This window comes from Syngnathoides biaculeatus, chromosome 3 (genome assembly GCF_019802595.1).
Source record: "Syngnathoides biaculeatus isolate LvHL_M chromosome 3, ASM1980259v1, whole genome shotgun sequence".
In the NCBI taxonomy this organism is placed as follows: Eukaryota; Metazoa; Chordata; class Actinopteri; order Syngnathiformes; family Syngnathidae; genus Syngnathoides; species Syngnathoides biaculeatus.
Window position 1 is genome coordinate 40,046,610 of NC_084642.1, and position 17,721 is coordinate 40,064,330.

Here is a 17,721-nt window from a genome sequence, read left to right on the forward strand (position 1 = left end):
ATCCTTTTTGAAAAGTCCACCACCATCTGTCCCTTAAAGTTCCTTTCCTGGATGCCATACTTACCCATCACTTCTTCATCGCCCCTGTTTCCTTTACCAATATGTCCATTACAATCTGCACCAATCACAACTCTCTCCCTGTCTGGGATGCTCAGAACTACTTCATCTAGTTCCTTCCAGAATTTCTCTTTCAACTCTAGGTCACATCCTACCTGTGGGGCATAGCCACTAACCACATTATACATAACACCCTCAATTTCAAATTTTAGTCTCATCACTCGATCTGATACTCTTTTCACCTAAATGACATTCTTAGCGAGCTCTTCCTTTAAAATAACACCGACTCCATTTCTCTTCCCATCTACTCTGTGGTAGAATAATTTAAACCCCGCTCCTAAACTTCTAGCCTTACTACCTTTCCACCTGCTCTCTTGGCTGCACAGAATATCAACCTTTCTCCTAATCATCATGTCAACCAACTCCTGAGCTTTTCCTGTCATAGTCCCAACATTCAAAATCCCTACATTCAGTTGTAGGCTCTGTGCATTCCTCTTTTTTTGTTGTTGCTTACTTTATGCCTCTGAATTACGAGTGTCTAGTCCTGCTTATATCCGATTCAGAAATGTGGTGCTTCGACGTGGCTGGGAAATGTGTAATGGAGATGAGCGCTATCCAGAGAGATGACTGGGAGGATATCTTATGCGCTTTCCCGCCCCAAAGCGTAATTTGTAAACGGTGGATTCAGGCTTGTGACCGACCTCACAACCATCTGAACGTATCGAAGATAAATCAGCACAAAGCCATCTGTTCCAGGGTTACTTATTCAATTAGTTCGTTTCCACCTGTAATGGAAGGAGGAAGCTCTACCTAAGCCGGGCGAAACTCAAAGCTTCCAGCCGCACCTTGGCTCTGCTCTTAAGCGCTCTTATCCATGATTAAACACATCACGCAAATACAAATATTTTTGGGCCTACATTTCCGAGTACAGTACGTACGTTCAGACTGATAGAGGAGACACATACTGCCATGATTTATGCAAATTAATTATCCACTATGAATGTAGATATTTCGAATTTTGTTTATGTAGCGTAAAAATGCAAACTTATCCTGCTTTGCATGAACAATAGGCATCAGAAATCTTATCACATTCGATGTCCAACATTGAGGTGGTTGATTCTATCGCATGGACGCCCAACACTGTCATGATCCTGCCATTGCACCCCGGGCTGTGCGGGTGCCCGCGTGGTCGCGCTAATTGGGAGGCACACACCTGTGCCTCATGCGGGCTGATTATCCCGTGTATATATACGACCCCGATGACGACTGGTCCTCGGCCAGATCGTTGAGCTTCATGCCCCGTTCGAGCACACCCGTATCCCTGATCGTCAACCCGTGTGTACCGACCTGACCTCCGCCTGTTCTCCGACCGACCCCGTAAGCCCGACTCCTTTGACACTTCTGCCTTCCTTGATCGATCTCCCGTGTACCGACTCCTGCCTGCCCGCTGACTTGCTCTCTTCGCCCGACGTCCCAACTACCGCTGCTGCACCTGACTGCCTGCCCGATCCCCAACCATTTAATAATAAACGTTTTTCCCCTAACTACCTTGCATCTCCCGAATCCTGCATTTGGGTCTTACCTCCGTTCCAATGGGTCGTGACAGAACGATCTGGCCCCAAAACAGGACCCAGCAGGAAAGACCCGGCGTTGCCGGGACCGACGCAAGGTAGACCGACTGCCGGAGGACCAAGCCTGTCCGATCCTTGTAGGCTCCATGACGTCCTCCGCTTCCGTGTCATACGCTCCGCCGGCGAGCTATGAATACGTCCCGACCACGACCCGTCCAGCACCGCATATTCTTCTAGACTCTGACTTTTCGGAATATGAGGAGGACCATGATTTGTATGACAGGCTGCCTCAGTACAACTCCGATTATTTCAATTATGAATCTCTTCACCCGATCTTTCATCCCAGTCAGTTTGCTTCACCTCCCCCGTTTCCAGCACCCGAGCGTCTTCGCCCGGTAGGTCCGAGTACACCATCCCGTTTGTGGGAACCCGCTTGGCCATCTACCCGGGACCTCCGTGTGGCGGCCAGAGGAGACACCCAGGCCGGGCGCTCCCTTGTGCCTCCCGCGGCGAGGCCACAAAGAAACCGTCCTCGTCCTCCCACTCCTCGCAGGCAACGGTGAAACCGGCAGACCCGCAGCTGGTGGCAAAGCTTCCAGCCCAGAGGGAGGAGGAGCCGCCAAATCACGAGGTGTTCTGCCGCGAAATGTGGCCAGAGATAAAGTGGCAGAGCGCCGAATTGGCGGCTCTCACGGCCCAGGTTCAGCAAGGATTGAAGAACCAGTTGAGCTACGCTGACGTCGCGACTACTACTGACTCGCTGCTGACGCAGATTCACGCTGCGGTGGGAACGGATCCGCCACCTCGCCAAGCGCACGTTGCAGTGGGAACGGGTCCGCCACCTCGACATGCCCACGTTGCAGTTTCGATGGACTCGTTACAGACTTTTCCTCACTTGGCAGTGGCAACTGATCCACTACCAAGCCAAGCGCACGTTGCAGTGGGAAATGATCTGCCACCTCGACACACGCCGAGACACACCCACGTGTCAGTTTCGACTGACTCTCTGCCCACTCTCGTTCACTTCGCCGTGGAAACTGATCCGCAACCGCGCCATGCCCACGTTGCTGTATCAACGAATGCACTGCAAGCACACATGACAGTGGGAACGGATCCTCCTCCTCTCCATTCCCAAGTCAAAGTTTTGGCTGTACCGAGCAGAGCTCAAGTGGCAGTGGAGAACGATCCACCGCCGCCTCACGTTGCTGTCCAGGAGGTGGCGACGTCTCCGCAGCCGCTTCTCGTCCGTGTCCAGGAGTACCGGTGGCGCCCGGCCCGCAGCCGCTCCACGCTCCTGCTTACAAACCTTTCTCTCCCACTGATGTGAGTGTGTTGCTGCAGAAACTTCCACCCATGAAATCTGGTGGTGCAAATTGGCTTCAAGCAGTGCAGAGAGCGGTTACGGGACAAATGTTAACAGAAGGTGACATCCGTGTTCTCCTTACACAATCATGTCCGTTTTCACAGTTGAGTACCCTGATGCAAAATTCTGTTTTTTCTTCTCTCCCTGATCACCAGGCTGTTACACGAGAAAATTATTTGACCTTGTCTATAGCGTTAGATTTCAAATCCCTGAGTGTGTCATTTCAGATCTCGTGTTTGCTCCCAAACCAGATGAGGAGGCCGCGACTTTTCTTGACCAAGCCCTCACTGATTACACTCTGAAAACAGGACATGCCCCTACGGCCTCCGCTTTGCATTCCCAAGTGCTCCAAGCAGCCATTTTGAAGGGTGTTCCCAAGTCTTTGGCGCAGGCCATGGAGGCCAGTCTGGACCTTCCTGGTGCTGAGGTTGACCGGTGGTAAACATCATTTGAGGAGACATGCTAAAGAAAACCCAAAGGTTGACAAACACAAAAGCGCACAAATACAAAAGCACAGAAACACAACTAGCCATGTTGCAATTGCAAAGTCTGAAAAAGCAGGAAGACGCCGCTCTTGCTCTGATCTCATCTCATATCTGTCGGTTCCGAGTGCACGATATATCAAGTAGGTTTATTGGTTCATGGGTCAAGGTGCACCCCCTGGAGGCCATAACATGTGCTTAAATTGTGGACAGCCTGGTCATTAGGCCCGGGACTGCAGACAGCGACCTCAAGCGTCTGCATGTGGCTACAATCGAGGAGGTTACACCTAACTGTCCAGTCAATCTTTTGGGCAGAGATCTCTTCATCGCCACATGCCCTCTCATCAAATGCAGCCCTGATGGACTCATCCTGTAATTTCCGGATGGTAACACCTACTGCGCCTCTGCCTCCGGTGCCACCTTCCAGTTCCCGCTTGTTGAAAAACGTCCTGTGGCATGCGCCACTACTGACATCTACTGGGCAAGAGTGGATATTGACTTCACTGGTTGGCTCGAAGCTGCTCTGGTCACCTCGGGTTCGCAACCTCAGATCTTATGATATGGTAACTGATTATATGCATTGCACTCTGTACTATGATAGATCAGGGGACGAGATGTATAATGAGGCATTTCAGGAAATTGAAAACAACATATGGAAATTCAACATGGGTGATTTGTTTGCAGGCAAACGAGGTCTCGCCTTTTCGGTGTTCCTGACTCATGAACAACGCAAATAGTACACGATGGTGGATCCTCCGGATCCTTCTATGCCTCCTTGTCACCCACATGTCTCCTTGATGCTCTTGCCTCAGCACACAGCGAAGGATTTTAGTCCGTTTGTCCTGGCATTCACACAGGCCACTGATTGGCAAAATTCATTTCACTTTCTATTGCTCTATTCCCCGTCACTTGATGCTTATTGGATTCAGTCTAACACATTTTTACCCACTTCTGTTTTGGAGCACCAGCTTCTGGATAGGCACCATGGACGTGAAGCAACCGATAGCGATTTTGCTGGTCAACTTCTTGATTTCCTTCCCACATCGCCGTGGTCTATGGATCCCACTGATGTTGGTCTCTGCAATGTATCACCTGTTGTATTTCAGATGAAACCAGGACGAATATATGTTCCCAAATACTCTGTAAAAGAGGCTGGGGTGATTGGCATTTCGGAAACAATTGACAGCTGGTTGAAAGCAGGAGTGTTGTGTGAAATTCCTGCTCTGATTTTCACACCCCCATCTTACCTGTTGAAAGGCGCACTTCGCGCGTCCCAAACCCGCACTCGACATTGTCCCAAATTACATCAGCCCACACTCATTTCACTTGCATTGACTTGGCTAATGCTTTCTTTTGCTTCACCCTTCAATGAAGCAATTTTTTGCTTTCACTTGGAATTGTGTTTGCTACTCCTACAATCACCTGCCTCAAGGCTTTGTTTTTTCACCTGGACTCTTCAATGACTGTCTTCGTCATTTGCTGTCTCCGCTTGAATTGCCTCTTGGGGTTCTCCTAGTGCAGTGTGTGGATGACCTCTAGCTGGCGGCTCCATCGGAAACTTCTTGTCTGGAAGCCGCTAGGTCTTTGCTTTCTCATTTGGCCTCTGTTGGTCTGAAGTGTTCCAAGTCCAAACTCCAGATTGCCCCACCACGTTTCCTTTCTCGGACGTCTGATCTCACGCCACGGCACAGGAATGTCTCCCTCTCACAAAGACAATATCCTCCATCACCCAAAACCAACAAATGTCAAAACCATGCTGGCCTTTCTCGGTCTTTGCAACTACTCCAGGCATCATGTTGCAAACGTTGCTGAAGTCACTCACCCACTCAGACAGATGGTCAATGAACAAGGTATGCGCAATCTTTCGAACACTCTTTGTTGGACCATGAAGCAGACACTTTCTTCATCTCCTTGAAACAACATCTTTCCACTGCTGCAGCTCTTGCGATTCCTGATGACAGTCGCATGTTCTATTTTGATGTCTCTGAAAAGATCAGCAGTGTTTCTGCTGCTGTTTATCAGAAAGGGGAAAGAGGAAGTCGACAAGTTTGTCTGTATGCATCAACTCCATTGGAAAATTATGAACAAAGACACTCAATTTGCGCTTCTTTCGCATCTGCTCAAGCCAGAGTGATTGAGAAGACATCTCACATTGTTCTTAATCATCCGCTGACTGTGCGAACATCATACAGTACAGTCCAGTATGTCATGAGTCAAGCTTTCACCATGACCGGAGGAAGACAGAGGAAAATTGAAGCAATTTTAACACAACCACATATTGTCTTTACTCATGAAAGGGTAAACATGGCTGAAGGTCTGCTCGGAGGAGAACCGCATTGTTGTGTACAAAAAACCACAGAAAAAAAACTCACTCCGCACTGAACCTTACAAGACACCTCTTGACAACCCGGACTTGATACTTTTCACAGACGGATGTTGCTTCAAAGGCAACGATGGCCTACAATCTGGATTTGCAATAACCCAACTCACAGAAACAGGTTTTGAAAAACTTTGAGCTCAAAGAATTCCAGGCACCCAGCCAGCACAAAGAGAAGAAATGTTGCTGTTAACAGCAGCTCTCAAGTTGGCAAAAAAATCAGTCAACTGACTTTTACACAGATTTGGCGTATGCACACGACAGTTCATGTTGCATTAAAAGAATGGCAGTGAAACCATTTCCAACTGCAACCGGTACACCTATTAAACATCAGGATGACATTCTCGAATTGCGAGATGCTTTAATGCTCCCAACAGCGGTGGCAGTCCTTAAATGCAAGGGTCACTCTTGAACTAATGATTTTGGATCAGCAGAAAACAAATCAGCAGATTGAGCAGCAAAAAAAGGTTGTGGGGTACCAACCGACACTCCAGCGAACTGGAAATGAGTTTGAATGTGACAATCAACACAAGGTGACAGTAGAAACAGTTAAGTTGTGGCAGGAAAAAGCAAATCCAAAAGAAAAGAGTGTAGGACGTCGAAAGAGGGTGTCAAAGATGAGGATGACATATGGCGAAAAGAGGGTAAGTCATTCCATCTCAGACAATTGAAAAATCTAATTTCTAAAGCCCATGGACCATACCATGTAGGTGTGGATGAAACACTGAGATGACTCCACGCTTGCTGGCATCCTTTCATGAGACAAATTGTTAAAGGTGAACCGCAGGACTGCAGCGTTTGCAGTACGTATAACAGTATGCTTACAACGAAACCACCACAGGGAGTCCACGATCTGGACGTGGACGTCCCTGGTCAGGTGATTTCAATAGGATTTCACTAAATGATTAGGGTTACCGGTATTTGCCAGTCATAGTAGTTTTCTTTTTGGAATGGCCACAGCCATATCCCTGCAAATCTGAAACAGCAACCATAGTGTTAAAACATTTGGTTAATCACTACATTCACAACCAGACGCTCCTCTCGAAATGAATACTTGTGAATCTGTGTGGTTAAAAGTAACTAAACGTAAATAGTCTGAACCTAGGTGTACAGGTCCCTTTCAGGTCACGAAGCAGACGGCCACAGCAGTACATCCTGCAGGAAAGGGGAACACGTGGTTGTACATCTCGTTTACACGACGCGCCAGATCAGCCTCAGGTTCAGCGATCCCTCCACCTGACGACAACCGGAAAACCTCTTCTTCTCCAGTGCCGGCGGCACCCATTGATGACATCAATAGACAAGGAAGCTGAGTGCGCCCCGGCTCGACTCATCCCAGAGGAAAAGGCCCAATGCCCGATGCACCACCCACTCCATGACCACGGTGGCGCCTTTCTTTAATTTTGTTAATTTCAAATGTCGGATTGTAGGCTAACTGATGAACTGCATACTGGACACTTTGTAATAGTCCATTGCCAGCTTGAACCGGTTGAGACAGAGACCCTTTGTTGAAGTGGAAAGCCCCAATGTCATGCCACAGGTTTGATACCACCCATGGTTCGCCCTTCTGACAAGATAAAGGATGTGTGCTTTCTCTGTACCTTCGCACTTGTGATCTCCTCTCGACAGCCATTGTCTATAACTCATAAATTCCCGGAATATTCTGTAAGTAAATTCTTCGAAGCAACTGTTCATCATCTCCAGCCTTTATTTGGATAAGCAACATTCTCACTCCCCGAAATTAAACGAACACATGGAGGAAAAAAGTGTCCTCCAACACTACCGAGAAACCTTGCATATTACCTAGGGCCCAATTTCGATGACATGTTAACGTTTCCCAAAATACGCTGTGAAGCACTGTCATCATAACGTAGCAAAAAACTAAGCATTTTTTGTCATAAAAACATTACATTTTAAGTCAATCAGTTTGATTTATTTTTGGAAATAAGGACTCACAATGGTAAAATACTGTACATGCGAAACGCATTGTTCATTTGTTGTCTCTGTGACTGTGAAATTTAAACTTATTTCCTCACATTTGAAAATGAATTTGCAGAGTTCTTTATTTTGAAATTCATCAGAAAATTCACAGAAAATGTGTTTTCTTGTTTTTCTACTGATGAAGTTTGGGAAACTATTTACATTGTTTTTTTGCGAAAAACCGTCTATGAAGGAGCAGAGACTGTGAATAACAACAACCGTAAAAAAAACTTTGTTGAGGTGAATTAAGCTCATCAGAAAATGAAAAAAAACCTTTACAAACAAACTTAAACAGTGTAAAAGTAAATTTTTCTACTTTATCTTTGGAATATTTTCTCGCAGTCACGAAAATGGACATTAATGCACCGAGGCTGTTTGGGAGTATCAAGATGGCGGATATCTTCTTCCGGCGACTTCAGTTTTGATGGCCAATGAGCTATCCCAGTCTTTTTTTTTTTTTTAATCGAAGATCTTGAACTTTACCTGCAACCCACCAAAGAAGAAGAAGAAAAGAAGAAGAAGAAGAAGAAGAAAAGCAAGAAGATCACATGGGCGTGTCTGATGTGACGTCATCAGATCTTGGCGGGATTGGTGATCCTGTTTCCAACGCAGCGCGGGAGATTCAGGAGAGGCGAATCAACGCTCGTGGTCATTCCACATTCATCGGGTAAATATAATCATTAAATAACAGTCGTCTTAAGTACGCAGGGATGAGAATTTTCCGCCGATCGCCGGATTTCCGACTTTTTCAGACCAAAATGACCACTCTCGAGATAGGCGCAAATCCGTTGAAAAAAAATTAGGGGGGGTGGTGGTATCGTGCGCCTGCCTCTCGGTGGTGAGCTCCGAGCTGCAAATTCAGCTTAGTGCTCTAGCACAAGCACGACTGTCACATGCCGTTCTAACTTGCTCGTTAGTGTAAATATTTGCATTTTTCGACATAAACATTAAAACTCGTTTACGGCAGATTACTCGATTGGACAACAGAGTTATACAGTATAAAGATCCAATCGTGTTAGTGGTTAATCGAGTTTCACCATTGCCATGTATATGTGTTCTCGGTTCTCAGAAATTTCAGTGTAACTTGTTAGTTAGCCAAGTGAACTGAGCGACGGTGTGTTCATAGTTTTACGATGGCGAAAGTGTTAGAAAAAAAAGGATGACGATCGAGCGAGGGCAATTGACAAGGATGCTGGAATCAATAACTGTTTCAGACTGGCATGGCTTGAAGAAAGTGTAGGACGAAAACAGTATCAACATGTCTAACCGAACAGAAACAAAAAGTGGACATTCCCGGCAAAGTGCTTTTCCAAATTGGTCATTCTCATCACTGAGTACGGATAAACGTGTTAACTTTGATGCAAAATATGGACTTGTCGTTGTAGTCACCGAACTGATCCCACTTCTGAACGGAATGGACAGAAATTAACGTGTAAACTAATCGACAAATTATTCCCCCCACCATCTGTTAGGTAGTTTGTCAAAATGCCTTGTGAAAGGAAGCCTATGCGCTACGGGCATTCAGAGGGACACACCGAAGTCTGCTTCGATGACTCTGGGAAGTATGTCAACTTTACATCAAATTATACATTATCTTATTTCTTCTGTTATTTCTTTCAGAAATTTTACAATGTTATCGGTACTATCCGTATGTCGTTTCCTGTTATTTAAACAATGGTGTGTAGTGGTCAGTGACTTAAAATAAAAACTAGACTGCTCATTCTGCATCCATTATGGACGCCGCCATGGTCAATAGGCTCTGACTTCCGGTTGGGGCAAAAAGCACAGTAAACATACATACATACATTGTTATGGAAAACTATACAACAAGGCTAAATACTTTGGATCCCAAGAGGCATGGACGTAATGTAAACATTTGCAGCATACCCAGGAAGTTTTAGAAGATACATACATATTGTAGGGATTTGCGAGTTTGGACCCTATGCATGTTCATGAGTCGAGGAAGATATGACCAATGATTAGAAAAAGTTAACAGCAAAAGGATTTATTACGAAGGAATGCGCAATACAGACGTCCGGGTCTTATCTAGGTATCTGCGAGACGAGACGTGTGTCTTCTGGCAGGATAGCACAAGAAGAAGACAAAAGCTGCCCAGTAACACAAGGTTTTCATATGTATGGGTCCATGGTAAAAGTGGCTGCTCCCCCGCAGTCTGGTCCTGGGCCGGGATGGTAACTTTACGCTCCTTATCTGGTGTCGTTCGTCTCCACGGCAACGCCTGGGAGAGGAGGATGCCACCAGCTAATTTTCTGCGTACAAAGACGAACGGAGCAGGAACAGTTAACAGTGTGTTTATGTGTGTGGAATTTATAGATAACATTTCCGAGATCGTCATCCTCTTGTACAAAAAGTGTCCAAAAAATTCCTTGTAATTTGTGGAATATATCAATTGAAATACCGGTGTGACGGTCTGGGTTTTCCCACACACGCGATGTGAGTCGAGGAAGAGTCGGAGCTGTCTTACTGATCCTCTTGTCAATTTCCACATCCAAGGAGAGGTTGTCAGTGATGGTTGAGCTGAGGTAGATGAACTCATAGACCACATCGACAGTCATTGTGATTTGACAGGCACGTATCCGCCCGCGCGTCATCGCACTCCCAAATCTGCACAGTTGAGCCCGAAAAATCAGGTACATAAAATTTGTTACGAGTAGAAATACATAGATATTGAAAGACATCTATTTTGTGTAGTCTTTACCAATGTTTCCTCGAAGCTGCGCAATTGCGCACTTGTTGCACACACTCAGGGCACATGAAAACGGATCCAGCGCAGTGGACCACAGCTTGTCTTTTTTTTTTTTTTTTTTTTTTTTAGGTTACCTGACACTACCCCCCCTGCTCTTGAAGGGGTACACTCATAATTACAAACAGAACACACACCCGCAACTTTACAGTGAAGAAAACAAGTATTTGAACACCCTGCTATATTGCAATTTCTCCCACTTAGAAATCATGGAGGGGTCTGAAATTTTCATCATAGGTGCATGTCCACTGTGAGAGAGATAATCGAAAAAGAAAAAGCCAGAAATCACAATGTATGATTTTTTTTTTTTTTTTTAAACGATTTGTGTGCAACAGCTGCAAATAATTATTTGAACACCTGAGAAAACCAATGTTAAGATTTGGTACAGTAGCCTTTGTTTGCAATTAAGAGGTTAATCGTTTCCTGTAGTTGTTCACCAGGTTTGCACACACTGCAGGAGGGATTTTGTCCCACACCTCCCCACAGATCAGGTTTCTGGGCTGTTGCTGAGAAACACGGAGATTCAGCTCCCTCCAAAGGTTTCTATTGGGTTTAGGTCTGGAGACTGGCTAGGCCACGACAGAACCTTGATATGCTTCTTAAGGAGCCACTCCTTGGTTTTCCTGGCTGTGTGCTTTGGGTCATTGTCATGGTGAAAGACCCAGCTGCGACCCATCTTCAACGCCCTGATTGAGGGAAAGCGGTTGTTCCCCAAAATCTCAAAATACATGGCCGTGGTCATCCTCTCCTTAATACAGTGCAGTTGTTCCTGTCCCATTTGCAGATAAAGAGCCCCATGCTTCACAGTAGGGATGATGTTCTTGGGATAGGGTCATTTGTCTTCCTCCAAACACGGTGAGTTGAATTATGACCAAAAAGTTCAATTTTGGTCTCATCTGACCACAAAACCTTCTCCCATGACTCCTCTGTAACATCCAAATGGTCATTGGCAAATTTAAGACGGGCCTTGACGTTCTGGTTAATGCAGGGGAACCTTCGGTGTCATGCACAATTTCAAACCATGACGTCTTAGTGTCTTCCCAACAGTTATCTTGGAAACCGTGGTCCCAGCTCTTTTCAGGTCATTGCTCAAGTCTTGTCGTGTCATCCTGGGGTGATTCCTCACCTTTCTAAGGATCATTGAGACCCCACGAGGTGATATCTTGCATAGGTCTCCACTCCGGTTGAGATAAACCACCATGTTTAGCTTCTTCCAGTTTCTCATGATTGCTCCAACAATGGACCTTTTTTCACCAAGCTGCTTGGCAATTTCTCTGTCGCCCTTCTCAGCTTTGTGGTGTTTTACAATTTTGTCTCTGGTGTCTTTGGACAGCTTTTTTTCTTGGCCATGTTACAAGTTCGAGTCTTACTAATTGTATGGGGTGGACAGGTGTCTTTATACAGCTAATGACCTCACACAGGTCCATCTGATTCAGGGTAATAGATGGGGTGGAGGTGGACTTTTAAAGGCAGACTAAAAGGTCTTTGAGGGTCAGAATTCTAGCTGATAGACAGGTGTTGAAATACTTATTTGCAGCTGTATCACACAAATTATTGGTTAAAAAAATCATACGTTGTGATTTCTGGATTTTTCTTTTCAGATTATTTCTCTCACAGCAGACATGCACCTGCGATGAAAATTTCAGACCCCTCCATGATTTCTAAGTGGGAGAACTTGCAATATAGCAGGGTGTTCAAATAGTCATTTTCTTCACTGTATGTCTACGGGCATGACTGGTGGACCACACCTGTAACTTTATATCTGCGGCCATGACTGACCGCACCTGTACATTTTTCAAATGTGAGTGACTGCATCGAGCTTTTAGTCATATGTGCTGATGGATGGCTGTAGAATCATACCTCTACTAACAAAAAATTAAGGTTACAAAAGCCTTCTTGAAAATAATTTTCTCGAGTTTCAAAGGAAATTTAGAATACAAAAGAAAAAAATAGGCGCTGGATTACACTAAACGTAAACATCCTATATTGTATCTTGGTTTGAAAGTGGCATGATGGAGCTGCTGTCCCATTGGCTATCGCCGTAGTATTTTCTTGTCATCACATAGGCTATGAGGGCTTGAAACGGATTAGGCCATGTAAAATGCGCTTATGCAAAATTCACGTGATGAAATAACTTACGGTACGTATTAATTTCTCAGCCTCCTAAATGTCGAAGGGAAAATTTTTTCGTGTGCTTGCTCATAGGCTAGCAGAATACCTGCGAGGTAACAACCTGATTGACACGTCAACCCAGAAAGTAGGAATACCTGCCTTCTCTGGACACATAGAACACATAAGCGTCATCAGGCATCAGATCCTAGTCGCCAAAAAAGAGGGAAGAGATCTTGATCCTACACTCTTCCATAAGTGGGTCAAAAATGACCCATAATACAATGAATGTGTTTTTATGATTTTTTTTTGTCATTTTAGTTAAGAATAATCACTTGTGACCATACAAGAATGATTTCATGTTTGAAACATCTTTATTTTGCACTTTTTAACATTTTTGAAAAAGAAAATTACCCAGAACAGCAATAGAAAAATGTGAGCATCCAATGTGTATGCGTGTGTGTGTGCGCGTGTCTGTGTGCGTGCCGCGAGCACACGGAGGCACGGGGGTCCGGTCTCGCGCCTCAGATGTGAGTGACTGTCTACATAATCAAGTTCAGTACCCTGTGAGGGTGCAGTCGAGAAGGCGTATAAGCGGAAGCGGCTGAGGTATGCTGGAATACAGGACTTGCGACTGAAGTGCAACAGTCAGGCTGGAGAGCAGAGGTATGCCCGGTGGAAGTTTGCTGCAGAGAGGGTTTATAGCCTCTTCAAAATCCAGGCTACTCAGAGAGATTGGAGTCAGAGGGAAGGCCCATCAGCAGGCAGTCAGATCTCTCCAAGGCGGTGGAAAAGGCCAGCCAGTGGGTGTGGATAAAGAGGAAAGACCCAATTGGCCCTTCACGAGAATTGATGGCTCCTCGGGGGTGAACCTGGGATGCTGGGATTCACTGCTGAACCCTCTCGAGAGTGTTGTGGGCCTATCAGCGAAACACTTGCTGACGGAAAGAAGCCCACTTGATAACCTGTAGGTGGTAGTTACTTATTTGAACATCCCACAGAGCCTCATCGGAGCCAATTAGGCATGAATAGAGGGATATTATCTCGTCCTACATAATATACATAAGTAGCGGTACCACTGTATGTTTGTGCCTTGTCCCAGGATGTTGGTTTTCTTAAGACTGATTGTTAGTCTGAAGTGCTTGCTGGCCTGGGAGAAACGATCCATCGTGGAATGTAGATCAAGCTAAGTGTGGGTTACTAAAGCAGCGTCATTGCTGAACAACATATCTTTGAGGGGCACTTTGCTAACCTTGGGCTTGGCTCTGAGATGGCCAAGATTGACAATCCTGCCATATGACTGAGTATACGGGTAGATGCCTTCTGTTAACGTGCTCAAGGTACGTTTCAGCATCAATGCGAAGAAAGTCCCGAAGAGAGTGGGGGTGAGGACGCAACTTTGCTTTACTCCACTACAGATTGTAAATGACCCAAAGGTGCGATTGTTGCATTGTATGACGCTTTTCATTTCGGTGTGGGAAGATATGATCATGCTCTGCAGTTTTGGTGGTCAGCCGATCTTTGGCAAGAGATGGACTAGCTGGTGACTAGGATGTGTGTGGTCTAAAAGGATTTTGCATGAAGTCCACAATTGTATCTGTAGTCTTGAGTCTGTCCACCTCCAAGTTGTGTTGGCCGCACCGCAGCTCCAGCCTCTCCACTTCCTGTCTATGCGCATACAGTGGTACCTCTACTTGTGAAATTAATCCGTTCCGAAAGTCGTTTTGTAACATTAATTTTTCCAAAGCAGTAAGTAGCATAATCAGTTCCAAGCCCCCTGAGGTCGACTTGCTTTTGTGTTTTGGATCATTGTCCTCCTGCAGAGCCCAGGTTTCAGCTTGAGGTCACAGATAGTCTCCTTTTTAGAATTATTTTTTTTCTTTTTGGTCGACAGTGGAATTCATAGTTCCACTTATCACAGTAAGTCTTCCAGATCCTGAACCAAGATAACAACCCATGACCATCACGTGACCAGCAACATATTTTACTGGGATCTCCTTTTTTTTCTAATATTGCAGCATTACTTTGATCCAAGTGTAATTGTACACACAGCTTCCAAAAAATATTTTCCTCAAAATATTGGGGATCATCAAGATGTCATCTGGAAAAATTTAAACCAGGCTTTATTTTGGTAACCATTGTTTTTTTTTTGTCTTGAAACTGCCATGCAGGCCATTTTCACCCCGTCTCTTTCTTATAGTGGGGTCACAAACACTGACCTTAATTGAGAAGTGAGGTGTCCAGTTATTTAGATGTTATTGTAGGGTACTTTGTGACCTTTTGGATGAGTTGTTGCTGTGGTCTTGGGGTAATCTTGGTCGACTGGCCCCTTCCAGGAAGGTTCAACATTGATGTTTTTGTCATTTGTGGATAATGGCTCTCAGTGTGGTTCGCTCGAGTCACTAAGCTTTCGAAATGGCTTTATAACCTTTTCCACACTGATAGCTGTTCTTGAGCTTCTTTAGAGCTTGACATAATGTCTAGCTTTGAGGATCTTTTGGCCCATTTCATTTTGCCAGGCAGTTCATATTTACATGATTTTTTTCAAGTACAGTAGCGGCAGTATCAGCCGTGGATGTGGTGAGAGAATTTGAACTCAGGTATGAAAAGCCCCAGTTAAGTTTTGACGAGGGGGTAGCAATCACTTTTTTTCCAGGTCAATGATAGTTAATTTTTTTTCTCCCATAATACATTTTTTTTTTTAAAAGTACATTTTGGGTTTAGTTGTCTTTCATTAATGTTAAATTGTTTTCAATTGACAAGTTCCATGTTTGTCACATTTGAATGTGACAGTTTTTCACACTACTGAATTAAAGCATATTTTATCAAGTTAACGTAAAATGTAAGTTGTTCCCCCCGAAGGTCACCCAATTTTGAGTTGCTGTCGGATTAGGTAAAAAAAAAATGTCAGAAGCAATACATGTCAAAATGCTAAATCTTGGCAGTGATTTTTTTTTTTTAAAGGGATCTTGCATTTTGGCCACTTTAACATTTGTCCTCTGCTGCATACAAACTTTACTACCAATTCTCTTCAGTTTCATAGTGACCTGTGGAAATGATGGAGATGTTCGGATATGGGAGACTCTGGACGATGAGGATCCAAGGTTCATCACTGTTGGCGAAAAAGCTTATTCTCTGACACTCAAGGTTGCTATTTTTCCAGATTGTTTTTGAATGTGTCCTAAACATGATTAATTTATTTTAATAAAGCAATGTTGGTGATCATCTATATTCAGAAGGGCAAGCTCGTGACAGCAAGCTCCAATAACACAGTGCAGATTCACACGTTTCCTGGTGGTGAGCCGGACGGCATCCTTACGCGGTTCACCACACACGCCACACATGTTACATTCAACAGCAGTGGATCCAAAGTTGCTGCTGGCTCCAGGTATGGAAACACAATGCCCTGAATGATGTAACCTTCTGAATTTACGTTTGTTGTGCCAACATTTTTATTCTTCAACATTGATGAACACCTTAAGTGTCATATACCTGAATTGCTCCAGCTTATTTGTCCACCCTTATTTGATTTTAATCATCATTGTCGACGTATCAGATCTTTTTCAAAAATGTCTCTACATTCATCTCCCATTAATCTCTCCCCCAACAATGTGACATTTACCTACACCATTTACTAAGAATCAGCTCCACACCGTCATGTTCCCAACTCCAAACTTGACTGTTGGTATGGTCATTTTTAGGTTGATGTGCAGGGCCATTTCTCCTTCAATGGTGGTATGCATTTTGGTATCGAAACAGTTTTCTCTCATCTGACTAAAATATATTCTCCCAGCATTTAACTGGCTTGTCCAAATGTTCTCCAACTTTAAATGAGCTTTGATGTGTTTATTTCAGCAATGGGGTCTTGAGACAATGGCAGCAGTATATTTCTCAATGCAGTACCTGCTAATTCCAGGTCTTTTGGAAGCTCTGCACAGTTGGTCCTTGGCTCATGGACAACTCTTTTTATTCTTTGCAGTCTCCTGTCAAAAATCTTGCCAGGAGCACCCGAATGAGGCAAATTTATGATTTAAATGATGCTTTCCACTTACTTTTTATGGCCCCAAAGATGCACACTGGAATATTCACAAGTTTAGGTATGCTCATGGAACCAATGCCATCCTTGTGTGCTGTGTGCTTCGGGTCATTGTCATGTTGAAAGACCCAGCCATGGCCCATCTTCAATGCTCTCAGGGAAAGAGGTTGTTCACCAAAATCTCACAATACATGACTGCGGTCATCCTCTCCTTAATACAGTGCAGTCATCCTGTCCCATGTGCAGAAAAACACCCCCAAAGCATGATGCTACCACCCCCATGCTCCACAGTAGGGATGGTGTTCTCGGGATGGAACTCATCATTCATCTTCCTCCAAACATGGTTATTGGAATTATGACCGAGAAATTGCATTTTGGTCTCATCTGACCACAAAACGTTTCCCATGACTCCTCTGTATCATCCAAATGGTCATTGGCAAACTTAAGACGGGCCTTGACGTGCTGGTTTAAGCAGGGGAACCTTCCGTGCCATGCATGATTTCAAACCATGACTTTTTAGTGTATTACCAACAGTCACCTTGGAAACGGTGGTCCCAGCTCTTTTAGGTCATTGACCAAGTCCTCTTTGTGTCATCCAGGGCTGATTCCTTACCTTTCTAAGGATCATTGAGATCCCAGGAGGTGATATCTTGCATGGGGCTCCATTCTAATTTTGATTGACCCTCATGTTTAGCTTCTTCCATTTTTTTATGATTGTGCCAAAAGTGAACCTTTTTTCACCAAGCTGCTTCGCAATTTCTCCGTAGCCCTTTCCAGCCATGTGGAGTTTTACAATTTTGACTCTGGTGTTATTGCAGTTATTATTACAGTTATTGCGTGGAAGACAATTTAATCACACGCAACAATACAACAGACACGTTAAAATAACTAACACAAAATAGAAGTGAAAAGACCGAATAGTCCAGCCAAACGGCGAATAGTCACCAATGTTGAATGAATGTTACCGAACAGGCAAATGTTC

The 17,721-nt window shown here is 44.6% G+C and overlaps 1 protein-coding gene across 3 annotated transcripts in view; it reads left to right on the plus strand.

The window, feature by feature from the left end:
- Positions 1 to 8,341: 8,341 nt before the first annotated feature.
- Positions 8,342 to 17,721, plus strand: part of wdhd1 (WD repeat and HMG-box DNA binding protein 1) — a 104,908-nt gene continuing 95,528 nt past the window's right edge. For 2 of the 3 annotated variants that reach the window (XM_061815837.1, XM_061815840.1), the window contains exons 1-4: positions 8,342 to 8,497; positions 9,303 to 9,392; positions 15,739 to 15,850; positions 15,940 to 16,091. In XM_061815837.1, coding sequence (XP_061671821.1) covers positions 9,316 to 9,392; positions 15,739 to 15,850; positions 15,940 to 16,091 — 341 coding nt within the window. In that variant the 5' untranslated portion in view covers positions 8,342 to 8,497; positions 9,303 to 9,315. The remainder of the gene's footprint in view (positions 8,498 to 9,302; positions 9,393 to 15,738; positions 15,851 to 15,939; positions 16,092 to 17,721) is intronic. The other variant, XM_061815839.1, reaches the window with a different exon arrangement.